The sequence below is a fragment of the Cotesia typhae genome, unplaced genomic scaffold (assembly GCF_013202065.1).
Source record: "Cotesia typhae breed Kobodo isofemale line unplaced genomic scaffold, CoteBio_Ctyphae contig_22, whole genome shotgun sequence".
Classification (NCBI taxonomy): domain Eukaryota; kingdom Metazoa; phylum Arthropoda; class Insecta; order Hymenoptera; family Braconidae; genus Cotesia; species Cotesia typhae.
Window position 1 is genome coordinate 4,336,517 of NW_027423728.1, and position 27,338 is coordinate 4,363,854.

Genomic DNA, 27,338 nt, shown 5'->3' on the forward strand with positions numbered 1-27,338 from the left:
CTCCTCTCTCATTGATATCTGTTTCCGGAAGAGTAAAAAAGGTTGAGGGCCCTGTCAAACTTCTCGAAAGTTAAGGGATTCAACTCTCTGTTTGTCGTACAAATATTAATATATAAGTTAAGACCCTGGCAATATTTTAAGAGCTATCTAATTTTACCTATACTACGAAAAAAAAAATAATATTTTTTAATATTGAGAAAAGAAACTACAGATATTTTTACCCAGGTGAGTTATATTGATTTAGCCCTTATGTTTATATTGATTGTAGTTGACTTAATCTGCCGCCTTAAAGTTTTTCAAGTGTATCGTATAATATCATGATAATTGATCGACGAGATATAAGCTTTAAATCTATCGATATCAACACTCACAGTAACTGTATAAAAAAAAATAACACATTTTATTCAACCTATTGATAGAATAAGAAGTGATCAATGCATCAAGCATTGAAATTTTTAAATCTATAACTAAATAAATTTTTTGCAGCAAAAAACAATAACATATTCAAAAAAAATTTTTTTTTGCTTGACGTCTCAAAAGTTTCTTTAGGGTAAGAAAAATTTTTAATTCTAATTATAAATTAGAATTAAACGTGGAAAAAAAAATTTTTTCTAAAAAAAAAAAAATCGTAAAAATTCTTTGACAATTTTTTTTTTGCAGGACATTAAATTTTTTTACAAAATTGATCTGATATAAAATTTTTTTAACGGTTTAAAACTTAAAACAAGTTTTTATTGATTTTAAATGAATACTTATAAAGAGATTTTTTTAATTTTCACTTGAAGCTCAAAAAAATTTGTAAATATACATTAAAATACTTACGTGATTGAATAAAATTGTTGAATATTTTGTACTTGCCATTAGGCTTAATGTCTTGGCATATAAATTAAATAAATAAAATAAAAATAACTAAGTTGTCCCACGGTGCTCAATTAAATCAATCAAATCGATAAAATTATTAACCTAATCCATTATGTGGTTGTGTATTTACACTATGTATTATAATAAAAAATAAATACTGTAATTAAACTGTACTTTTCTGTTTATACTTGCCATTCAGCAATAAATAAATTTATCTATCTATAAGACTCAAAAATTGATGCTTGAAAATCACAAAAATAAATAAATAAATTTATTAAATGTGTTTATTATAAATAATTTACAACTATTTATATTATAGAAAAAAAACGTATGACTGTAATGAAGAAAAAAAATACCTCAAAAAATATTATTACAAAGTTGAAGACAATAAATTATTTGACAGGTTTAATTCGATCGTGGAGGATTATAATACAAGCCAGCCATAGCTTCTTGAAGAGCTCTTAGACACGCAATGGTTGCTTTAAATCCTCCAGCCTTTTCGACTTTTGTTTCAGCGCGTACATGATTGATGTATCCATCAGAGTACACTTGCTGCCATGTTGGTGCCGGAGGTCCTTCTGATTTTTGCTCAATAGGTACATACGAAAACATTGGCCCTTCTTCTTGTTTTGGAATTGGTAAAAATCCTTGAGTTCCTTGCGTGCCAAATTGTATTCCCGTACTAAATTGTGTTGCTTTAGGTACTGGTGCTACTTTCTTAGCTTTTTCCGCAGCTGTTTGCATCGAAGTAGCAAATGTTTCAACAATATTTTTAGCATTTCCTTCAGAAAACATCAATTCATCTATAAGCGCTTCTTTGTCGCGTATTTTTTGTTTTTTAACTTCCATTTCTTCACGAGCAAGCTGTAATTTACGCTCTTCTTCACGTTGCTTTTCTAAAAGTAATAAATCTTGTAATTCACTTTCAGATCTACCTAATTTCATTCTATTTTTATTAATTTGATCTTTATTTTCTTTTTTATACTGCTCTATTTTTTTATTTGTCTCCAATACGTCAATATTATTAGACAAATTGTAAATAATTGTTTCTACTTCTTCCAGGTAATCATTGTAGTCTCGAAGTGATGCAAAATCTTCTTCTCTTTTATTGTAATCACGTAATATACGCTTTCTTATATCCACTTCCTTTTCTACCATGGAATCTTCAAACATTTGAATCCTAAAGTTACCTCTTCTCAAAGGTATGAAACATTCTGGACAGGATCCAGAGCCTAAAAAATCAAGCAAAAAAATTTTTAATAAATATTATTTTTTGTGACATTGAAGTTAGCAGACACTTGATAATTTTTTTATTTTTCTTGAGAAATAAACAAGGTCTAGAAAATTAATTAAAAAAAAATTGCATTCACAATTTTTTAGAGCTACTAAAGATGGAAAAATTTTTTTTTATTTTTGTGTAATCATTTTTTCAATAAAAAAAAATCTAAAAATTTTTTTAGAGTTTTATAGCAATTAAATTATTAAAAAAAAAAAAAAAATTAACTAAAAAGTTTCATATGTGAAAATTAATAAAAATTATAAGTGAAAATTTTTAAAAGCATTTATTTATTGTAATTAATTTGTTAGAAAATTTTTTTAATTGACAGCTGACCGCTAACTTCAGTATTATTATTTTATTAATTTATACCTTTTAAAAATAGCAAATCCACACAGCTTTCACATAATGTATGTCCACAAACATTGACCATCAATTTAAGAGATGGATTTCGGTATTTTGTTGTTAAACAACGCGGACATGCCATATCATCCATCGTTGATGGTACTGATTTTCCTCGATTCATAATTAGAAAAAAAATTCAACAATGTTTTATAACTAAAAAATTTTTTTTCTGCTCTCAACAACTATTTTCAATTAATAAATTTATATTTATTAATTTTAATGTTTTTAACTCATCAACATAACCTTAACACCACTGACACATATAAATGATCCATGTTAGTTATTAAAAAACAATCTTACAAAACTTGTAATTTGATAATATTGTTATTAATCAGTCAACCAAGTAATAATTATTGTGAATTTCATTAATTTTTATGTAAAATACCACTTTCTTGTCTTTAATAAATTTTTATATAAATTATCGTTTTATTGACACTTAAAAAAATATATTTTTTGTTTAGATTAGTAGTTTTAATAATAATAATTATAAATTTGACTCAAGCGATTGTTGTCAATGCAATTATTAGTAAAAACAGCTGATGATATTGACTAAAATAAAATTACCGATACGATTAGAATTTAATTTCAAAACAGTACTAATCACTAGTTTAAAAAATTCCCGCAAGATGGCGTTAGTGTGGCAGGTACTCAGTAGTGTAATGCGAAATAATTTTTTTTAGACATGCGTAAGGTTGAGAAAAAGGTTTACGGGTTGCGGATGTTTATGGTGGTGCTCCAGTGAAATAGTGAACAAAATAACTTTCATAAAAATACATATTCATCTGACCAGTTAGATTGCAAAATAATTGTAATTATTTCGTAACTACTTTTTAATTGAGTAATTCAATTGATTTGGTTGTAATGAGGTTTATTTTTGGAATAACTACAGAGTATATTAGTCAGTGTAATAACTATTGCTAATAAAAAGAATCAATTACTTCATATCCGGTTTTACTCAATATAAATTCAGGTAATGCAAGAGTATATTTTGTAATTTTTTAAAAATATTTATTGTCTTTTTTTTATGACACTGAAGTTAGCAGACGTCTAAAAATTTTTTACAATTAAAAAAATATTTCTAATAAATTGCACTTGTAGTTTTTCAAGTTTTTTACATGCAAAAATTTTTTTTTAATTGTTTAATTGACATTTCTTCAATAAAAAATTTCTAAAAATTTTCAAATGTCAGCTAACTTCATTTTCATTTTTTTTTTAAATGAATTTTTGTGAGTTATAATTATTTTATTTTATATTATGTTTATGTTTTTTTGGCAGGTGTTAAAAATATGTCTGAAGAGCATCAATTACCATCAGATTCTGATGAAGATGATGAAGATTACGTTCCTGAGGGAGCTGAGCAAGTAGGATCAGAGGCGGAATCTGAAGGAGAAGCAGAAGATGAGAGTGGACCTGAAGATGAAAATGACGAGAATGAACAGAATTCTAAAAAACAAAAGAAGAGAGGTAGAAAAGGAAAAAAGAATAAAGCTCATAAGCGTAAAAAGATTGAATCTAAAGATATTGAAAGTGAAGATGATCAGGAGAAAAATGAAACTAAAATTATAAGTGAAGAAGAAGAAAAAATACGTGCAGATTCTCTTTGGGCAGATTTTATGAAAGATACTGGTAACACTTTTTTTTTTTAAATAATTACTTATAATGTATTAGTAATTATGATACTGAAATTGAGAGACATCTGATAATATTTCGAATTTTTTTAATGAATAAATTATACTAAAAAAAAATCATTTAAAAATTTTCATTTTTAGAAGCTCTGAAAAATTATAAATGCTATTTTTTAAAAGTAATTTTCTAGACCTAGTCGGCTGCTCAATTTTAAAAGACAGTAACTGCAAAATTTTTATACCGGATTTTTTATAACTTATAGACCTTAATTTAAAGTATTTTTTCTTATGAATATTTGTATTCAAATATTTTCTATTCCTAAATCAAATTTTTCATCAATTTGGCGGGTAAACTTTTTTTTTAATAAGAAAAATTTTTAAATTGTTTGCGTAGTATATTTCTTAAGAAAAACAAAAAATTATCAAGTGTCTACTAATTTCAGTTTCGTTATTAATTTGTATATCATTAGATTTACCAAAAAATAATTTTTATTTTTTAGGAACAGTATCAAAACCAAAACCGCAGAAATCATCAAATAGCTCGCAAGTAATTACTCCAGTTGTAAGGCCTAAAGTTGAAGAGAAAGTTAAAATAACAAAAATATTTGAATTTGCTGGTGAGGAAGTTAAAGTTGAACAACATGTTCCTGCAGATTCTGCAGAAGCTAGACTGGTATTATCTTCAACAGAAAAATCATTGAATCAACCAGAATTAAAAAGTGATTCAAGAAAAGTTGTTAAAAAAACTCGCGGAGGTGGTCTTGGTGGAATATCTTCAGTTTTAGGACAAATTGGGAAGAAAGCAAAGATCAGTACTCTAGAAAAATCAAAGCTTGATTGGGATAACTTTAAAAAGGAAGAAAATCTCGATGAAGAAATAACAAATTTCAATCGTGGCAAAGATGGTTATTTAGAACGTCAGGATTTCCTTCAACGTGCAGACGTTCGTCAATTTGAGATTGAAAAACAACTCAGAACAATAGGAAGACGAAGTGCACGATGAACGGTTTTTAATAATGTTTCAGATTTTGCATAACAGATGTTCAGTGTCGCTGAATATCGAAATAAAATGATAATAACTGCCTTTTAAGTTATAGGATCAAGTATTAATCATTCCAAGAGATCAAAAGGACGTAATAAACTTTTTAATTAAAAATATAATCTTAATAATTTGCCATTTAAATAACTTAAGATTTTTCAACTGTTGTACCAACAAATACATTACCAATTTCAATTGACTCAAGGCCAATCAATAAACAATCCAGAATGGCCCTTAGACTTTTTATTTTATTTATTATTATTAATGTCAATAATGACTTTAAGATAATAATATAATGCCTCGTTTCAATGTATGTCAAATATTGTTGATACAATTATTTAAAAGAGGGAATTTATTAAATCTTCTCAAATACTTAATGACTCTGCTCAGGTGACAATTATTTACTCAATATTTTCAATTAATTATTTATTCTCAAGTGTTCTAAAAAAATTGTTCTAGTTATTTTTTTGGACTACTTTTACACGCCGTAATCAAGAAAAAAAATTTTTTTTAATATATCTGCATTTTTAAAACTACAAAATGAAATAAAAATTTTTTTCCAAACATTCAAACTCTCAGTTAATGAACTTAATTGATATTTAATAAAAAAAATAAAGGATGGATAATTCAATTACGAATGTAAATATTTTAACCATTTTTTATCATTGATTAGCCTTCATTCAAGAATTTTTTCAGATCATCTACAACGTTACCGACATTGTACGCGCGCGCGCGCGTGTGTGTGTGTGTGTGTGTGTGTGTGTGTGTGTGTGTGTATGTGTGTGTGTGTGTGTGTGTGTGTGTGTGTGTGTGTGTGTGTGTGTAACACAAGTATGTGTCATTCAAGATACCAGTCAAGTCTCCCGTAGCATCGCTTATAAAACAACCTTGCCGCGGGAAAAATAATTACTTGCTTCTTGAAGAGAATATTTTGCAGACATATATATAGACTTACTACCGTACCGCTTTAGCCAAGTTGCTATTCTGTACTGTATATTAATGTATAGCATGTAAAAAAGTAGACAGTTGTTGGCGCCATCAAAAGCCGGCAGCAGGTCCATATTAAAGATGCAATGTATGCACGTGATTGGAATTCCGAACGTAATTCTCACTTTACAGCAATGGCGTCACTTAAAGTCTTCAGCGGTCTTTAGATTATTCCATTAGTTTAAAAATAAACTCTGTGACGAATAAAATATTGCGATACCGGATTTTACGAGTAATTATGGAATTTTACATGTCAATACAATACACTGATGTAATAAATCAGCCTCTCTTTAAATACGTCCAACTATTATTGTTATACGTGGATAATACGTTAACGGATGATGAATCGTATAACGTTCAAGGAACACGTACCTTTCTTAGAAGTATTTCTATCTTTGCATTGTCACTTGCTGAAACTTATAAGCATCAGTATAATTTTGCAAATACTTATGTTACTTCTTATAGCATACTACAATTACACTGAGAAGAAAGAGTACTACTCTTGATAAAATTTTCTTGTCACAAGAATATATATTCTTGATAATTTTCAAGAATATATTTTCTTGTCTCAAGAATTGATCAAATTAATCGAATTGTTTTTTGTTTAATTCAAGTGAGCCTATTCATTTGGTAATCTATCAAAATTAATGCCAATATTTTATTATCATGATAGATATTGATATTTTTTTGTCAAAAAACAAAAATTTATTTTAAATGATTCTTGAGCCAAGAAATTGTTTTCTGGACAAATTTTTTTTTTTCTCAATATACACATAGAACATGTGATGCAAGTTAATGAGACCAACACGATAAGAATTAAGACAAGGAGATCTATAGCCTTAGAATTCCCATTAAAACTGTTCCTGTATCTTTTGTAAGACTCGAAAAATTTTTTTGCCTCATTTAGGCAACTATTTTCATTATTGCACGTCTCAACGCGAAGCGTCAGTTCAGTAGTGCTTTACTCTCACTCTCTCAAGGTCAAGCAATTATCTCGGCTTAAATTGTTTTTATCCGGACTTTTTTGCACTTTGAGTATTAAATGAGTGGACTAATATCAACAATAACATTTTTTTATGACAGTAGATACTTTAAAAAATACTATTTTTTTCTAGATATTATTTATTTTTTACTCCAAAGTAATCTATAAATTATTTCGGGTGAATTATCATTTGAAAATTTCATTGATCATCTCCTACAATGACGTATGACACCCACTTCTTACTCAAGATAGATGAAACATACGATAAAGGTCATTAAATCGTGTACACCTCATCCCGTATCCCGTAGTGTAGCGAGTGGAGCCCCACAATCAACGGTGACGTAGAATATTAAAGACTGGCATCACAGAGCCTTGAGTCATCAACCGTAAGTCCCACTGCCGTAATCATTTTCTCCGGTTTACTATTATCACCGGAATAGCAGGTGAAATTTTAATTTTTTTCTTGCTGTTCATGACACCAAAAGCAACCGCAACACCGTGGGGTACAGACAAAGTTATCATATCTTATTTAAATATTTAAAAATGCAATCTGATTAAACTTACTCTGGATAGAAGATATAATATGGAAAGTCATGACACTGAAATTGATAGATATTAGAAATTTCAAGAATTTTTTTAACAAATAAATTATGTAAAAGAAAATGAGAGAAATAATTGATATTTAAAAAATTAGAAAAATAAAAAATCCAATTTTTTACAAATAATTTTTCGGAGCAAATTTATTTGTTAAAAAAAAATTACTAACTTTAATGTTATAAAAAAATTTTTTTTTTAATTTCATATGAAAATTAAAAAAAAATTATTTCTGGAAATTTTGTAAAGTATTTATTAATAATATTAAAGTTAGCAGTCATTTAACAATTTTTTAATTTTATTTAACAAAAAAATATGTCCCAAAAAATCATTTTAAAAAAATTGTATTTTTTAGTTTTTAAAATTTCTACTCGTCAATTTTATTTTAACAAATGGATTTTTTATAAAAAATTATTTAAATAAAATTGCATTTTTTATTTTTTTAAATTTCTACATGTCAATTTTAAAAAAAATTTTTTTTGCCATAATTTATTTGTTAAAAAAAATCTTTCAAATAATTAAATATCTGCTAAATTAATGATATTCAAGTAAGCTGTCACTTGACAATTTTTTAATTTTATTTAACAAAAGGTTTTATTCTAAAAAATTGCATTTTTTATTTTTTCAAATTTTTAGATGTCAATTTTTTTTTGGCAATTATTTATTTGTTTAAAATTTTTAAAATGATTAAATATGTGCTAAATTAATTTGAATATTTTTTTATTACAATTGATTTATTAAAAAATCAAAAAAAAAAAAAAAAATTGACACCTCTCAGCTGACTTCAGTATTATTAAAAAGTCTATTTTTTATTTTTTTTTACACTTACCTTAATTTTGAAGGATGTTCAACAGGAGTTTTTTCGCAGCCAAGTGTAAGTAACTTACTACCAGTGAAGGTATATCTTTCTCACCATCGCTTTCTTTTAGATTACACATCAGTGTGTTGTCTTTATCGCTTCTGGCTCCTACCTGGCTGACATCTTGTCAATAATAAATCTGGATAAAGAAAGTAGTGTAACAGAACTTTCAGTCACACCAAATAAAAACAAAAAAAAAAAAAAAAACACCAAGAGGTCTATCAAACTTGCGGACATTTATAAGCATTCATGTCTACATGAAATCCGTATTCTGCATCACATGTGTATAATATATAATATAATAGTAAGGCATAGTATATAATAGTAGATAGTGGAGACTGCGTAAGTTTACTACGTCATTGTGGTAGTGGGTAGCGGTGTCATACACGCCAGAGAAACAGAAGGACTTTACAGGGAATAAGGTTCGGATACCTTCGCCAGTACTCGTATCGCTCCGCCAGGGATCAAGATCGTCCCGGAGTCCAGTATGCCGATGAAGCAGTTCGCTGACTGCTGAACGCCTATGAGTATCGTCTCTATGCCGTCGTTCTGACAAACTATATTTTACTTATTTATTTTACTTAATACAACAGTTGAGTGACAGTTTTTTCAAAATTTTAATTATAAAAAAAAAGTTTGTGTGATTTTAATTATGTGCAATATTTAAATAATTTTACTGACACGTCCTGACATTTTTAAACTATAAATTTATTATTATTTATTACTTTCTTTCTTTAATAAAAGATTTTACTTTATTCAGGATATAAAATATAAAAAGAGTAATCGATTCGTTCGAATGCTACGTGCGTAGGTGATTTTTATTATGATTTGGAATAAAATAAGTGACGCCCAAAAGTGTTAACTTTTTGCTGGTATTCCAAGTAAGATGATGGGTGTTAAGATGCTGTCACAGACGCCTGACATTATTCCCACGTCTCTTAACCAGGTATGGATTAAAATTAAAATTGAAATTTTATTATCTATTTGTTGATTAAATATTTTATAAATATTTATTGTAATTAATAATAATTGTTTTTTAATTCACAATGGAGTCTTGAATAAGGAGTGTTGTCAAATACCAATGATAGAAATGCATATTCATGTCATATGTCATGTATCATATTATATTATATTCTATCAATATTTAATTTCATGAGCTCATGATATGAGCTTTGCAATATACTGTTGAATATCTGCATACACTTTACTTTGTAGTAACAGAGTGTCACTTTCATTCTACAGAAGTGTATAGACATCTGATAGATCAATAGCTGATATTGATTATTACATGAGGCTTTATGGAATTTTTGATCGGAGCTTTCAATCGATTTATTTTAAAGCTTGATTGACATCTCGTTGATTTAATGACTTGACAATATATTTTTAAGTTTCCAGATATGATCGTATTTTTTAATATGTTAATGGTATATGTTTATATTGTATGTGGAATGTAGGAATATTAAGTATAAAAAGATGTATCTGCTCGGCTATTATAATCTCATCTTGTCTATTATGAAAGCATTGATCCGGAAAAATTTTCTCATCTCACGTATTTGGTTCTGGTTACCATTTTATACATAATATTTTTTTTTATTTTTCTAATCCATTACTTTTTTAGATTGTCACGTGTATTTATTTTTTTTTTTTTTTTAGTTTTGGAGTTTTATTTAAAAAAAAATTTTTTTTATGGAAGAGATAAAAAATAAATATATTTAAGATCAAGAGAGATATTGAAAGAGAAAATTTAATTTTTTCTTAAAAAATTTTGGAGTTTTAATTAAAAAAAAATTTTTTTTCTATATGAAGAGATAAAAATGATATATTTAAGATCAAGAAAGATATTGAAAGAGAAAAAGAGGGAGAGAAAGTGGAATAAGGTCAGGCATTCAATTGATTGATTAACTTTTGATAAATCGCAAATGGAGATCGTTAAATTGACAATGAACGTTTATTAGTTAAAATCAAAAAATGATTCAAAACTCATGTCACATGATAAACGCGTGGTAATAAAAGTTCTTACACATGTATGTAAACACATATATAATATATGAATGAGCAATAACTTTAAGAAAACTATATGACGGAATAATACAACAAATTAGTATATGTTAAACTCGTCAGGATCATGCGGTCGACGGTTAAGAGGTTGTTCGACAATTTACAACATTCTAATTTACCGTTAACTGCACAACATTAAACATACATATATACATATTTATGTACTCATATATATACATATATATCTGCATATAAAAATAAATCTATGGATTTGTATAAATAAATGCTAACAGTGGATGCATGGAAAAATTTGACAACCACTGTTTACAGAAGCCGCCGAGTGGCGACGATGTACTTTATGAGATATGCATTGCCATTTTTGGTCATGAGATTTAGCTTGCCCGAGATGGTACTTGTCAGTTTTTTTTCACTTGAACCTGTTTTTTGCGTGTCTGTCACTAATGAATGTAAGAAAGTATTTTTCCTCATATGATCTCACAAGATTTATCGATAGATTTTGTGTAATGCAAGGAATTTTGTCGGCTTACAAGGCTCGAGAAATCTTTTGTGAATTTTTAAAAAAAATTATCTTTATTTTTTTTAATATTCTTCACAAAACTTCTACATTTCAGTGTGAAAGAGAATGCATCTTCTGAACACCAAAGAAGAATACGGAAAAGAAAAAAAACGAATCGGTCGTTTAACTTGTCTCAGGCTTCTGTATGCACATGTGAAACTCAATAGACTTACTGTTGTATGATAGGCATTGTTGTCACTCTTCAGAGCCACTTACGAAAGCATGACAGAGAAGCCTTGGCGTAAATTAAATTGCAGACGATGCAAATCAAAACGTTCATTGTCTTTCTTTTACACTCGCCGAAATTAATTTAATAGCAAGCAAAAAATATTTTAAATATTTTTTTGACTTCTGTTGAAAAATTAATTCTCCATTTTTTTTTATTTATGCTGAATGATATAAATATACTTAAAATTTTTTTTATATAAATTTAGATTACATATTTTAAGATCTATAAAATTTTTATAGATACCGGTTTTTAAATCACCTTATTAATCGAGATATTAAAAAAGTTAAATCTTATTTACCGAATATCATGTTAAAATTTTTTTTAATCGCAGTAAATTTTTATAAAAAATGTAAATATTAATTTAAAGTAATTTTTTTAATATTATTTAATTATATACATATTCACTAAAGATTGTTAACGAATAGAAGCATGTGTTCTGTATATTAAATCTACAATATAATTTTTATTACATACTATACTACACATTCTCAGAACCTGTAAATAGAATTCACCTTTATCGTAAGCGTTGATAACAAAGCTATTTATTTAGTATATTTGCGTTGACTTTTTATCGCTTTATTCATGATATGATCTGAAAACTCCTCCTGTGGCAATATTCATTTTTTTAATATTTTTAGTATTTATCTAACGTATTATAGATTTAAATGAAAAGATACACGTATGCAGCTTCCAATTATATACCGTCAACTGTAATATGTATTTTTTTTTCTCCAAGGACGATTGCCCCGGGGTTTGATTTTTAATTTATTAAATTATATATTTTTAAATATTATAGTTATCATCAAGTGTCTTACATATTATGAGAAAATAGTAGCAATATTAACTACGCATAATTTTTTCACAAATTGAGTACCCACATGCAAAACAGAGGAAAATAGAAGCCAGGATGTTATAATATAACTTCAAACCATTTAGATATGCGTGATAAGATTAGATTAACGTGTATCGTGTATCGATACTTGCGGGAACTGTATTGAAAATTGCGATAAAACTTGTTTTAAATTCACACACTAATAAAAAATATCAAGAAATTCAGAAGACGGAAATTATAATTAATAAACAATTTAATTAATAATTACTATACTTAAAAATTTCATAAATTTTACTTTTTCTTTAATTAATTATATTTATACTATCAGATTAAGGTTTAATTTTTTTGAATAATCATAAGCTTATTAACAGTTATGATAATTTTTTTTCAATTTATTGATCTACAAAGTTGGAAGGATAACTTTAAGTCACATTATCTCCACTTTTTATGCGCCAACATATTTGCATGTTAAAAATCCAATGGACTAAGATTTAACACATTATTTTTCGATATTTTTTTTTCGAGGATTAAAGATACCATTTTAATATTTTAATAATTTATTTTAATTAGGTGTTTTTATTAATGTATAGAGAAAGTAATTAATTATTTAGCATACACTATAAATAAATTTACATTATGCAAATCTTTCATCATAAACTTCAAGTCTATTATTTAAAATATTATAGCTAAGGAGGTACTAAAAGCTTAATCAAAAAGCTTGCTTGTAATAGTTAGAAAGATTCGCGTGGTACATACATGTTAACAGAAATGACACATTGCTTAACTGGAAACTATAGAGGCTTAAGAACAAGTACGTTGCCTACATTTCAAGAACTCCTACCACCAAGTGCGGTTGAACTTAAGTTCGTGCTTGTACTAAGTAAATAGTGTTTATAAGAGATGATGTAGTTTTTAAAGAAGAAAAGACTAAGATAATGCAAGACTAAAATTCATTTTTATTGCTAGTTAGCTTTAAATGGTTCCATGATTCTTGATCCTTCGGCAAAATATCCCCGGAAAAAATTTTTTAAATAATTAAATTTTTTGATAAAATAATTCAAAACAATAAATTTGAAAAAAAAAAAATTATCAATTTTATTTTAACACTTATTTACCGTATTGTGCCCTTTTATCATGGATTTTGTCTGATATTTAATTTCGGGAATATTTTCTCGGGGATATTTTGTCGGAGGATCAAGACGTCTTAAAATATTGCAGTAAAATTGATTCAAATTGTCATTAAATAAATAATACCAATTTTTTAAAAGAAGATTTCTTAGAAGAGAAAGAAGATGATAGAAATAGATAAGTGTGTAACTGATAACTCCTAATCCATCTGGACAGAAGATGTAGGTTTGTTCCATCCCAAAGGAGTCAAAAATTCCAAAGAATCTGTCCTGAAAAAAATGCTAATACAGCTTGGAGACACCAGAGTTGATGATCCATAGGGAAAAAAAAGAAATTGTGTAAAAAGACAACATATTGAAGAATTCACTCTTATTTATGATTTTTCAGTGACATGACGTGTGAGAATAGAGAGATCTGGACGCCATGTGTCAGCACGATGGTTCAGGTCTGGTCATAATTCTTATAACAACCGAGGAGAGACTAGTTTTCTACACTATGGCAAATGACTCTCTGATAAATAGCTTCAAGTGGTCCTTGAAACGAGTGTAACCTAACTAACTCACTAACTATATGGTTTGACTGGGCTGTGTGTTGATATTACCAGGACAACTTGAGATCTGGAGGTTTACCTTCTGGGAAGAATATAACCAGGAGCGGTTAACAAACAGAAAAGGTACGGAGCAGGCAGACTCATAAAATCTGCCGCGTGGGATAGAATAAATGAACAAGAAATGAAAGGAAAAAAATATTTGAGATAAAAGGAGAATAAAAAAAAAATAAATAAATAAATAAATAAAACAAGAGTCATGAGATTGAATTCACAAACTGAAATATGTGCTGTTGAAAATCATATTGTGGATAAAAAAGTACAATTGACACGTATTATTTTTATCTAGTCACGTATCTGCTGTGAAGTAAAATCTTATTACGTTGTTGAAAGGGATTGCATACGGGGTGTCAACCCCAACTATTGAGATGCACCGTTGCTATTAATGATTTGATTTAGCTCAGTACGTGCGCACGAATGGTTAATAATCCGATATCTAACAAGATTGATGACGCGTAGACACATTGACATCATCGAGTTTGCCCACAACAACCGGGTTTTAAAGTGGGCTTTTTATACCTATACCTGATGGATCCCATGAAAGATTGGTTCATTTTTTTATTTGATTAGGATGCCTATAAAATTATAGGTCTGTGTAATTAAGAAGGACTTGGTCAGATAAAAAATTGAATAATAGATTTATTAACTCAAAAAATGTTTACGCCTGAGAAAATATGTTAATAGTAATGAATTACATAACTGTATACAAATATTTATGGCTACCTCTTTGATCCGTCTTGCTGGAAATATTATTAAAGCTTTCAAAAGATTACCTGAAAATTGACAACTACTCTATGAGACAGTTTAAAATTTTTTATCTATCAATTTTGTGTGTAAAAATTTATTTCTTTTATAAAAATAAATTACAAAGAAGTTGATTTGATTAATTTAAAATTAAAATAATTAGTATTAATATTTTTTTATTTTTTTATCAAAAGATTTTTTTTTACGAGAAGTTTCTTTGAATTCCATCATCTAAGTTTAAGTAGCCTATCTTATTCTTAATTATGTACATAGTTTTTTATTTTCAAACCGGTAATAATAGAAAAAAAATAATAAATCATTGTAACGTAAGCATCAATTATCTGACTAACTAAATCAATCAACCAACCATCAGTTGTAAATGTATGTATTCAATTAGTCGGGTAATTTAAATAATTAACAAAATTAAAGTGTTCCAAATTAGAATAACAGAATCTTCACTTTCGTAACGTTATTTAAGTGTTCTACTTTCATATTTTTAAATAAATCACTATTGCCAAAGTCGTAATTAGATTTTAGATTCAATTTAGAAGACCAAAAATTTGAAACTTTTAAAACATTTAAATAATCTGATATATTTATTTGTCTGCAAATAATTAGGGCTTAATGTGTCTTCTGTCTTTAGAATAAAATATTGAAGAGAAATTACGAAATGTCACCACGCTTTTATTTGTAAAATGTGTTATTTGTTCGAGCTCGAATACAGAATACTTAAGATTTTTAAAATAGAATTCTTGTGAAAATAACTACGTCGTTAAATTATCAATTTGGAGCATTTGTGTAATAACGTAAACTGTCGCTTATTTAATTGAATGATTTTAAAGAAGGCGGTAATATAAACAAGTATATAATGTTTTTTTAAGCTAGTATATCAAACACTTAAGTATCATTTAACTCTCTTTTGTGTTTGTAAATGTTACAAGTTTTAATGAAATACAAGATTTCCATCTTCAATCCAGTATTTTTTGCGTCCATATAAATTTTCTGTGTCAAAAAAAAAAATCAAAAAATTAAATGAATAATTTTTTTCAAAAACGTTATTAAAAAAATTTTTTTTATCGAATATTGAAACAAATTAAGTCTGTATTATCACTTTTTAGATAAAAAAATCTATTTAGATCAAGGTAGATCTAACAATAAACGAAATAAATTGATACACGTAGATCTATTGAGATTTATGTTGATCTACTTTTATCTTAGCTGATCTCAAAATGTAATATATTAGATCTTATACCTAAGTAGAGTTATTTTGATCTAAGTTATTTTTTCCACGATACAAAACTTTGTTTTATGTTGTAAAAAAAAATTACTTTTAAACTAATGAATAATCTAACGTTTGTTCTTTAAAAATTTTTTGTAAAATCGGTTTTTTTTTAGTGAAATTTAGTGTCATTGCAAAGGTCTTGATTTAAATTTGTGCCTTTTCAAGGTTTCATATCATTCTTACCGATAGTTAATTTATTATGATATGTATTTGGGCTGCATTCGAAAATACTCTATCTCTAGATACATAATTAAAAAATGACCTTGTATCTTGTGAACTATTGACATTTTTCAAGATTTAAACTCATCCCGATGTTACACTCATCAAGACCTTTCATTTCAGTACCCACATCAATTTTTCATATATTTATATATATTATATATATATGTATATATGAAAAATATATGAAAATGCATGTGGGTACTCAAATGAAAGCTCTTGATAAATGTAACATCGGGATGAGCTTATATCTTTAAAAATATCAATATTCTAGAAAATAAAGTTCAATTTAATAAAAGTCATTATTAAATAAAACAAAATGTTATTAATTTATAGTTCACAAGTCATAACAGTCACATAGTGACTGTAAGGTTGCTCGTATTGCTTTAAAATGATTCAATAGTTATTAAAATAATTTTTTCATCAATTGTTACAGCAAAAATGTGTAAAAGCACGTGCGCTGTATGACAACATAGCCGAGGCACCGGATGAATTGGCATTTCGTAAAGGTGATGTCCTCACAGTTTTGGAACAAAATACTTCAGGCTTAGAAGGATGGTGGCTGTGCGCTCTAAGGGGTCGACAGGTAATAAATAATCTTCAATTAATATAGAAATAAATTACTTGAGAAAAGTTATTATTTTAGCGTCAGGATATTTTAAAATATATATTGTAGCTACTTTCTTTTGCTTTTACAATCTCAAAACTCATTTGATTGTTTATTTTTATTTGGATTGAAACAGCTGCAAATCAGCGATTTATTTAAACACATGAAATGTTCTCTCGCGCAGCCGCTGAAAGCATTTTCTCAGTTCAACATCTGTCTGTTAACTGTTTAAATCTATCTTGCATCAAGAAATACATTTATAAGTCTCAGTATAACTTTATGAGATTACTGATGTACATTATTTTATTACATGCATTATTTATATAAGGATATAAGGATATATGTGAGTCTGGATAAAACTCATTACTTCTATTATTCTAGGGAATATGTCCAGGGAACAGACTGAGACTATTAGTGGGTCAGTACGACACTGGAGGATGCCTAGGGGGCAGCAGAGCGGACCTCACCCTAGCTGAAGATGGATTACAACGTCATGGAAAGCGACGGAGTTGGCACGTGCAACCAAATAGAGTTAGTTTTATTTTATAGATATTCAATCGATATTTTTTAAATTCAAAATTTGCTCTAAATAATTAAATTTATTTTAACTAACAAAAAAATGTCTAGAATTTTTTTGGTTTAATCGAATTTACGGAAAAATTTTTCAAGTTCTTCAATTTCAATTTTTAGCCATAAAAAAAAAAATTTTTTTTTAATATTTAATTTTTCATGAACTTCAAAAAAATTTTTTCTATGGTAAAAAATTTTTGGAGCTGCAATTCTCAATAATTACCGTTTGATAAAATTTATTAATCATTCAAATGATCCAAAAATTTTTTTTAAAGAAATTGAAAATTTTTTTTGGACAAATTAAAAATTTTCAATGATCAAATTTGAATATTTAAATTTAAATTGGTTGAAATAATTCAGAAACAAATTGTACTATATAATAGAATACTTTTCATGATAAATTTATACATTTAAAAAAAATAAATTTGATCTACAGAAATAATTTTGAAGAATTTCATTGTCTCGAAAATTTTTTAAACTAAATTTTTTTTAGTTTAAATAAATAAAATTTGATTTAAAAATTTTTCTTCTCGATTTAAGACAATTAAATTCCTCAAAATTATTCTTTTAAGTTATTGAGCAAAAACTGTAAAAGTATTAGAGTAAGAATGCCATGCAAAAAATAATCCATGTAACATGAAATTTAAAAGAACTGAAAAAAATTGTTGGAAAATGCAATCAAAATAATATCACGCCGGAAACAGATGATTGAAATATTTTTTTGGCTCGCCCACGTGCCCGCATTGGGAATGCCACGCCTTAAAGGATCGTTGAATCCTTTTATTGTAGAATCTCGCCGTCTCGTCTGATTTTATCCGGTTTTGTTAGTTTTCTAAAGTCCCTATTCTATTATTCGCTTTGTGTGTCCCAAAAGTTTATACTTATTGTTACACACAAAACGATTTAAAGCCCACGTTACGGTTTATACTATTTAGCCTTCTTTAAATGAAGTAAAACTGACATTACCAAGACTTGACTTGTATTATAAATTATAATATAATGGCTATCTATTATCATCGGCCTTCTATATAATTTTTTACTTTTATTTGACTTGATTAAACTAAGAATAGGGTCACTCAATAATATTAGCTTAATTGTGTGTTATAAATGACTCATCAAAGTTTACAATACAAACCCTTATGTATACCACATCAGTTTTTAAATTGTAACAACTAAACTCAGCATGCCATATGCCAAGAGGTAACCAATTGCTGTTATGTGTAGACATTATATTACCCCAACTGATCATTTTATACAAACATAGATAATATATTTGACCCCTATGTGAAATAGTCAGCTGACACATTGTTGATTTGACTTTTCTTCCCTTTTAAATTTACTAAATTCATCAAAAAATCGATAAAAGCTAAAACTTTATAGATTCAATTATATCTGTAGCTTGCTTGCAACCTTGCAGTCACTATGTGACTACCGTGACTTGTGAACTAAAAATAATAAAAATTTTTGCTTTATTAAATAATAATATTTGCTAAATTGCACTGCACTTTCTTAAATATTGACGTTTTTAAAGATATAAGCTCATCCCGATGTTACACTTATCAAGAGTTTTCATTTGAGTACCCACATGCATTTTCATATATTTTTCATATATACATATATATAATATATATAAATATATGAAAAATTGATGTAGGTACTCAAATGAAAGGTCTTGATGAGTATAACATCGGGATGAGCTTATATCATTAAAAATTCAATATTTCACAAGTCAAAAGGTCAATAATACTAAATTTCACTAAAAAAATCGATTTTTTCCCTCTTAATAATATAGATTACTATAAAAATATTTTTAGTCTCACGTTTAACGACTAAGTATGGAGGTATTGCTTTTTTTTTATGTTCTTCTATCGTCTGTAACAATATCTATTTTAATCGTCAGGATTGCGTTACTCTTCGTCTGATAGCTTCTTTCATCATAGCGTTTAATTATTTCTTTTTCGTTTGTTAAATATTCACAGACAAAATACAAGCGGGTTAAAACATCAGAGCCGTCATAGTACACTTAGGTCAATGAAACTTAAACGACGCAAATCCTTTCTCAAGTATTTGTTTCAAGAACTCATTGGACTCATCTCAACAACTCAACCGGTAGTTAGCTTGTATCTTTGGTCTAGTCTCCCTTTTATATCGAAAAGCAAATCAAAAAGAGTATAAATAGATACAAGAAACTGTAATAAAATTGAAAACCGGACGAGATCACCTGAGATGTATCTACCTCACGCTTGTCTCTGGAAGTGACTTCTTGGACGCCTTTTGGTGTCCTTATAAGTCTCCATCCTAGATCTGGAGTGTGTTATAATACCGTAGCTTGGATACAGGGCCGTGCGACAATCTCTCGGTTCCCAGTTGACAAATAATCTCTGCAAATTATATTTATTTATTTACTTATTTATCAAACAATGAACCCAACAGCATAGCCCATAACAGGGTTCCTTACAAAAATTATCTTTAAAATTAATATACTTAATAAGTCTTGAACGAAAAGCAGAAAATTATTTACTCAAAAATTGTAACAAGATATAAATATATTTCTTCTAATTTTTTTTTATCATTAAAGAAAAAGACTGAAATTTATTAAAGTAGAATTCAAATTTCTTAAATTGAGATATTTAATTTTTTTTAATCTTAGTTGATATTTAATGAAGAAACTGTTGCTGAAACAAACAAATTTATAAAAAAAAATGAAATTATTTTCAATTAAAATATTATTCTTGGTTGAAGAATTTTATTAAATCAATTGAATAAATTTTTGAATTCGATTGGAAATCCATAGATCTTAATCCAAGAATTTATAACCAAAAAAATGATTTTTAGAAGCAAAAACAACCCTCCTAAATCAAATTATTTTTTCTTCCGTCGTAGCGAATAATCTTAATACAATGAATAATCGTTTTAGTTAGCATTAATCATTCCAACTTGAATGAGTCTAAGCTGATTTTAATTAAACAATTATTTCATTCACCTCTTCTTACTGTTCTCTGAGTAGTAAATTTTCTTTGTCTAATTAAAGTAGGTTTCAGGAAATGTAATTTACTTTCTATATAATTAGATTCTGCATTTAAGCACCCGGCAATTTTTATTTTTATTTTTTCATCACATTTTTGTTACATTCGAATGGAGGAAAAGCGAGGTAGGTCACCTTGCGTAGGACGAAATATTTTGTACAGCAATATCAATCAACTACAACTTGTTTGCGTGGGATTATGCTTAAAACTTGTTTTATTTCCACGAAAACCATTTCAGCAATAATAAAAATTGTGATTTAAAATTCAATCAATCTTTTCATTGATAAATTTTTTTATTTATAATTTTTTGTTTAAAAAAAAAAAAAAATATCTATATTGCTGTAATTTTTTTCTTATGCATCTCCAGGTCATACGCCTTTTGCAAGAACGCCGCGACACACAGTATCGACCGACCTCAACCCCTGACTTGCCATCATAGTACGCCGTCGCTTCCCCAAGTACACTCCCCGCTTTTCTACGTTACGTTCCTTTTACTCTCTCATCATATCAGCTCTGTGATATTAAGCTGACTCTATCAACTATGTAACATATATATATATATATATATATATATATGAACATTTACTATGATGAGTAAAACAGTAAAATATAGTATGGCTTAATTCACGGTCGCCAATTCTTTTATTTCTTTTGTTCATATGCAAAACTACACTCCATTTTATTTTCTTTAATGATCCCAGCACTTGAGGCACGTTTATATAGATTTTTCTCTTTCGTTCAAGTAAACAAAGAAAATACTATAATTAACTTGTACTCGACACTCATGCACAAGAGTTTAATTTTTTTATTTTATTTCTTTACAACACAAAAAATATTTCTTTCAATCATAAATAATAATACTTATTTTACAATAAATAAATTTTCATTATAATCCATTATTTTTTATTAATCTATTTGTTTTTTATTTTAGGTAATTACTCCACAAAAATGCGGAGATGTTTATTTGTACGACTTGCCGGTTAATAGAGCAAGTCCAGCACCTTCTTCACGGCGAGATTCTCCACTAAATTCTACAGATCATCTTCATAATACAAGTACGTAATTTTTTTAATTTTTACTTTTAATTTATGAAAAAATGCACTGTAAATAATTAGTTATCTTTGGTACGGTGCAGATAATTTTGTATAAAATTTTTAAACACCCATCATTTCAAATTTAAATTCAAAAAGTTTATGCAATTAAAAATATGGTAATTATTTACAAGTGGGGCAACCCATACTAGGCCATGTTACATTTTTTTTTTATAAAAATTATAATATTTAAAAATATATTGAAATCATTAAAAAAATATAAAATAGAAATTTTATCCAAAAATATGAGAGCCAAAATTTTTTCTAACTTTTAAAGGCAGAAAAGCTATAAAAATCTTTATTTTTTCTTTTCACGGCAATATTTTATCATAAATGCGCCGTAAAAATAAGTAGAATAAAAAAAATTTGAAAATGTTAATTTTTCACCTAGTTATGGGCCAAAATAGGGTTGACCCTTCTTGTAAATAATTATCAAACTAGCAACCTTGCAGTCTCTGTGTGACTGCCGTGACTTGTGAACTATAAATAAATAAAATTTTGCTTTATTAACTATTAAATAATTACTTTTGTTAAATTGCACTGTACTTTCTCAAATATTGACGTTTTTAAAAATATAAGCTCATCCCGGTGTTACACTAATCAAGAGCTTTCATTTGAGTACCCACATGCATTTTGATATATTTTTCATATATACATATATATATATACATAATATATAAATATATGAAAAATTGATGTGGGTACTCAAATGAAAGGTCTCAATGAATGTAATGTCGGAGTGAGCTTATATCTTTGTTAAAAATGTCAATAGTTTAGTCAAAAAATCATTTTAACTTAAAAATTTTTTGTCAAATAAATTTTCCAAAATTCTTTATCGTGTAAATTTTGACACATTAATAAAAAATATGATATTTTTTAGGTCGATTATCATCTGGTCAGCAGAGCTCCATTGACAGTGGAGGTGACGTAAGCGATTGTTATGATGTACCACCACGAGCAACACCTGTAATTCAATCTCCAGCGAGCAGTCCAAGCCCGGCACCATCCTGCTATGATACTCCTCGGCCACCAACATCATGCACCCCGAATTCAAATTGTTCTGGTGGCTCTGGTATCACACCCTTGGATTGTTATGACATTCCTCGGCCACTTCAACCACTTACACCTAGCAGCTCTGCGTCCAGCCTTACTAATGATGGTTCACTCAGCGGCTCCAATAGATCTAGCATTACTGCGCCTGATTACGATATTCCACGGCCACGTCTTCCATCAAATTCTAAATATAACACACCTATTCACAAAATATCAACTACGTCTCCGTCATCACAGAATTTACAACAGCGACAGCAAATTTACGACGTACCTGTCAATCGAGAACTTCCATTAGAGCTGGATTCTGCGCTGGAAGGTCTGGAAAAATTACAGAGTGAAGCTTCTGCTGCAATCGCAAGACTACTAGGATTTGTTAGCCCTGGATGGAGAACATCTCAACGGCTGGATACAACGCTAATGGACTTGAGACTTGCAGCTTTGAGGCTTAGAACTTCGCTTCATGATTTAGCCGAATTCGCAGAGGGTACTCTGGGCAATGCTAGTAAAGCACCAGATAAAGGTTTAGTTAACAAGTTTAGACCACTAGTCAAAGCTCTTCGAGATTCAGATAAACTTGTCAAGGAAGCCGCTTGGAAATTGGACGCAATAGAATGGGACGCTGCTAAATTGTCACGGAATAACGAAACTAAAATTTCAACAAACAATTCATTGCCTTCTTTCATTTCGTCTATTCATCCAGATCCACTTGATCAATTGATTGCATGCGCACGAGCACTCACGGAAGATGTGCGGCAAATCGCAAGTTTTATTCAGGTTTGTTGATTAGCTTAACTACAATTTAATTCACCGAGAAATTGGACTATAAATAATTATAATCAACAATTTTCACCGTAAATTACAGTGATCTAATTTAAAAAAATTATTTTTGTCTGCTAAATAAAAATCAAAGGATTTCAAATTTGTTTACACACTAAAAAAATAATTAAATTGATTCAATAGAAAAATTCTGATAATTATTTACATTGATTTATCATTTTAATTTTAATTTTTTTGAACGAAATTTCTATTTGATTTTATTGATATATTTTTTTTTTTTTGAAAAATACATAAAAAATGAACAATTTAAAAAAAAATGATTATCACGATTTTAACAAATTTTCAAAAAAATCTATAAATTTTTTTTCATTGTTCGTTTTTTTATGTAATTTTCAAAAAAAAAAAATATCAAAAACATCAAAACAAAAAGATAAAATAGAAATTTTATCCAAAAACATGAGGGCCAAAATTTTTTCCAATTTTTGAAGACAAAAAAGTTTTTTCACTTAAATATGGCCAAAAATAGAATGGACCCCACTTGTAAATAATTATTAAATTTTTGAACCAAGAAAATAATTTTGAAGAGTTTAATTGTTTTGAATCAAGACGAAAAATGACTGAATCAAGTAAAATTTCTTTAAATCAAGAAAAATGTATTAGTTTAAGAATTTTTCTATTAAAATTTTTTTTCAAAATTATTTACTTGATTCAAATAAATTTTTTTTCTGCGCAGTATTTATTAGTCCTATTTTTTGCAATATTTCAAAACTAATTATAAAAAAAAACTATAAACTAAAATAATAATAATAAATTTTTTGTATTATTTATTTAAACAGGGTAATTCAACGCTTTTATTCAAGCGATCCTCGATTATTTCAACCAGCACCGCTGGCAACAGCACTGAAGACGACGATTATGTTAATCTCGACTCACGTGAAACAGTTGCAAAGCAAAGGGAAGAGTTGCGTGCAACTCTGCCTCAAGAATTGCGAAGTAGTTATGATCTTCTTGTTTCTGAAGCTGATAATGCGGCTATTCAAATGCCACCTTCCACGCCCACACCCATGGACCCGAATGATAAACAGCTGTTAGCGTTTTACGTCGCACAAGTGATAACGCACGGTGCTCATCTGACTCACGCCATTGACGCCTTTCTTCAAACTGTTGAACATAATCAACCGCCAAAGGTGAGTCGAGTGACTCATTGTGTTCATTGACACAACACTTGCTTCATTTTTAAATTCAAATACCGGATTTTTAGTTTAAATATTACCTAACAAAATATTTTTTTTTTTTATCAAGGTTTTCTTGGCACACGGGAAATTCGTCGTCCTCAGCGCACACAGGCTGGTCCATATTGGTGATACTGTACACAGAAATGTAACTAGAAATGATGTAAGAACTAAAATACTTGAATGTGCAAATTCACTGAGTGAAGCACTTGCTCAGACTGTTTTGAAAACTAAACAGGCAGCTCAATTTTTTCCAAGTGTCACCGCTGTTCAGGAGATGGTTGATAGTGTTGTTGATGTATCACATCTAGCCAAAGATCTTAAAGTAGCTATGATTCATGCAGCACAACAACCTTAAGACTCATCAAATAACCAGCCAATTGGTTAAATATTAATCGTCCTTGACAGGACTATGGGTACAAATAAATTGTACTTAAAAGTCAAACTTTACCTCATCCTATTTTCGATCCACCCACCGGTAGTAATTTTAGTGGATATCAGGATTGTTGATCCTCCGACAAAATATCACTCAAAATCCATAATAAAAAGGCACAACACGGTAACAAGCTTTTGTCCTTGTTTCCAGATTAGTTTTTTTAGAAATTTTCTAAAAATCATTTCTTTTGATAATTACGATCTAGATTTTAGTAACTATTTATATTTTACTAGAAAATCGAATGCGCTTTAAATGCTTCTGTCAAAATGTTTATTATCGATAATTTAATTAATTAATATTTTTATAAATTTTACTCATTAATTTTTTATTTTACTCATAGAAACAAAAAGTGACAACAATGAAAACTTCACATCAACTTTTTAATAAAGGATTATCTAATTAATTAAATCCAATTTTATTTTATATTTTGACACTTTCAATATTAAAAAATATTATAATTTTTAGTATTATTTTCTTGTATTTATGATAATTGAATCATGATCATTTTTGTAATTATTAAGAAATATTAATCAATAATTAATATTTTAAGTTTTTTTTAAGTCATGCTACGAATATTTGTTAAAATGTCATTAATAAGTCTTAAAATGAAATTGGTAATTTTTTTCAAATTTATTGCTTTATTAAAAAATTTAATTATTTAAGATATTTTGTCCGGGGATATTTATTTTGGAGATATTTTGTCTGGGGATCAAGAATCATGAAACCTTTTAATGGCCTAAAAATTAATGGGTAAATTATACTACAGCATACAGTACTGCCAAAGCATATATGCGTAGAATATGAAACTTTAAATAAATGTTTCATTTATTAAATTTTTAATAACATAAAAATATTGTAAAGGCCTTTTGGATAGATTTATCAATTGATTTTTCATTTTTTAAATCAGTGTGCAAGTTAACTAAACTAAAAATTTTAGAATTTTGTCTTTTTAATAATTACAAAAGCCTTTTAACTTTTGTTTTTATAATATACATATATATAAATATTTATAATTAAATGAAAAGAAAGAACCAAAAACAAAATTATAACTTGAATATTTTTTTGTGATAAATATGTAAATTTTTTTATAAAAATTTATCTAGCCGAACTTTTTACACTTTATAAGTACGGCAGTGTGCTAAATAAAATACTTACAATTTTCTCAATCTAACAACGATACTTTAATATCTGCATAATAATTTATAAATGCAGTAGACTGATTTTATAGAACAAAAAAAAGCAAGAAGATAAAAATTATTTATCAAAATCACATTAACCTTCCATAAAACATTTTTTTTAAGTACAGTGTTCTCCCTTTAAGATATTATTATTAAAAAAAAAAAAAAAAATATTTTAGGGAGAGAACAATGTATTTTTGATTGCTGCTTTTTTTTTAATTACTTAAACATAAATTTTGTATGATATATAGCGCACAATTATATTAAATTTGTAGGCAAATTATTTGAAGAAAAAAAAATAATATTCTTTGTTTATAGAAAATTATTCATATCATATTCAATTGTTGTGTGCGTATTGCATACATTTTATATAAATATAACAATTTTTTTTAGTGATATTAAAACATGGCAAAAAGTATTTATTTATATTAAATTTAAGGATTTTTATGTTAAAATATAATTTTAAAGCTACTTAATTAAAGATTATTTTAATATTTGTAAATAGTCATATTTATACATATAATTAAATTTAAGCAGCTTGTAAAAAAATTTGGTTGCTAATATTTATCTTGTACAATAACAAAATCTATGTAAAGTTATACTTACTTTGATAGTAGTTTAATTCTTAGGAATGTTTAAAAACCTTGATAATTTTTCTTTTTTTTTTATATTAAACAATTCTTTTATCAAACTTAAGGTGGTCTTCTAGTCTAGAGCAGTCACTAGAGAATTTTTAAATTTTATTTAACAAAAAAATTATTTTAAAAAAATTGCATTTTTTTTTTTTTTTTTTTAATTTCTTAATGTCAATTTTTTTTGCCATAATTTATTTGTTAGAAAAATTTCTAAAAATTATTAAATATCTGCTAAATTTATTTTCATCCTGAATTTCGAGCGTTTTTTGGCAGTCGATAAAAAAAGCATTTGATATTTTTACGGTCCATTTTTTTATCATTTGTTAATTTATATTCAGAGAGAACACAAAATTAATTTAAAAAAAAAAGACTACTAGATGACCCCCTTAATCGAGGATTTACTACAAAATTAAAATTTACAAATGATATTTAAACAAAAAAAAAAATTTTTAATACAACATTTTTCGTTCCCTAAAAATTTGTAAATTT

The 27,338-nt window shown here is 27.5% G+C and overlaps 3 protein-coding genes across 4 annotated transcripts; 2 read left to right on the top strand and 1 right to left on the bottom strand.

The window, feature by feature from the left end:
* Positions 1-1,127: 1,127 nt before the first annotated feature.
* Positions 1,128-8,744, bottom strand: Mat1 (CDK-activating kinase assembly factor). The gene is made up of 4 exons (XM_074260139.1): positions 8,599-8,744; positions 7,740-7,774; positions 2,510-2,653; positions 1,128-2,093 (listed from the first exon to the last, which is right to left on the bottom strand). The coding sequence occupies exons 2-4, from the start codon at positions 7,768-7,770 to the stop codon at positions 1,267-1,269; spliced, it is 1,002 nt and encodes a 333-aa protein (XP_074116240.1). The 5' UTR covers positions 7,771-7,774; positions 8,599-8,744; the 3' UTR covers positions 1,128-1,266.
* Positions 3,217-5,445, top strand: Yeti (yeti). The gene is made up of 3 exons (XM_074260145.1): positions 3,217-3,512; positions 3,818-4,168; positions 4,668-5,445. Exons 2-3 carry the CDS (start codon positions 3,829-3,831, stop codon positions 5,168-5,170), a joined length of 843 nt encoding a protein of 280 aa, XP_074116246.1. The 5' UTR covers positions 3,217-3,512; positions 3,818-3,828; the 3' UTR covers positions 5,171-5,445.
* A 212-nt stretch (positions 8,745-8,956) lies between the features above and the next one.
* Positions 8,957-27,078, top strand: P130cas (Serine_rich_CAS and FAT-like_CAS_C domain-containing protein p130CAS). 2 transcript variants are annotated; one of them, XM_074260132.1, is made up of 8 exons: positions 8,957-9,262; positions 9,389-9,574; positions 16,681-16,830; positions 17,233-17,382; positions 21,379-21,502; positions 22,419-23,365; positions 24,205-24,555; positions 24,671-27,078. In XM_074260132.1, exons 2-8 carry the CDS (start codon positions 9,515-9,517, stop codon positions 24,956-24,958), a joined length of 2,070 nt encoding a protein of 689 aa, XP_074116233.1. In that variant the 5' UTR covers positions 8,957-9,262; positions 9,389-9,514; the 3' UTR covers positions 24,959-27,078. The 2 variants fall into 2 exon arrangements, with proteins under 2 accessions (XP_074116233.1, XP_074116232.1); XM_074260131.1 differs by having other exon boundaries at positions 8,957-9,220.
* Positions 27,079-27,338: the final 260 nt, after the last annotated feature.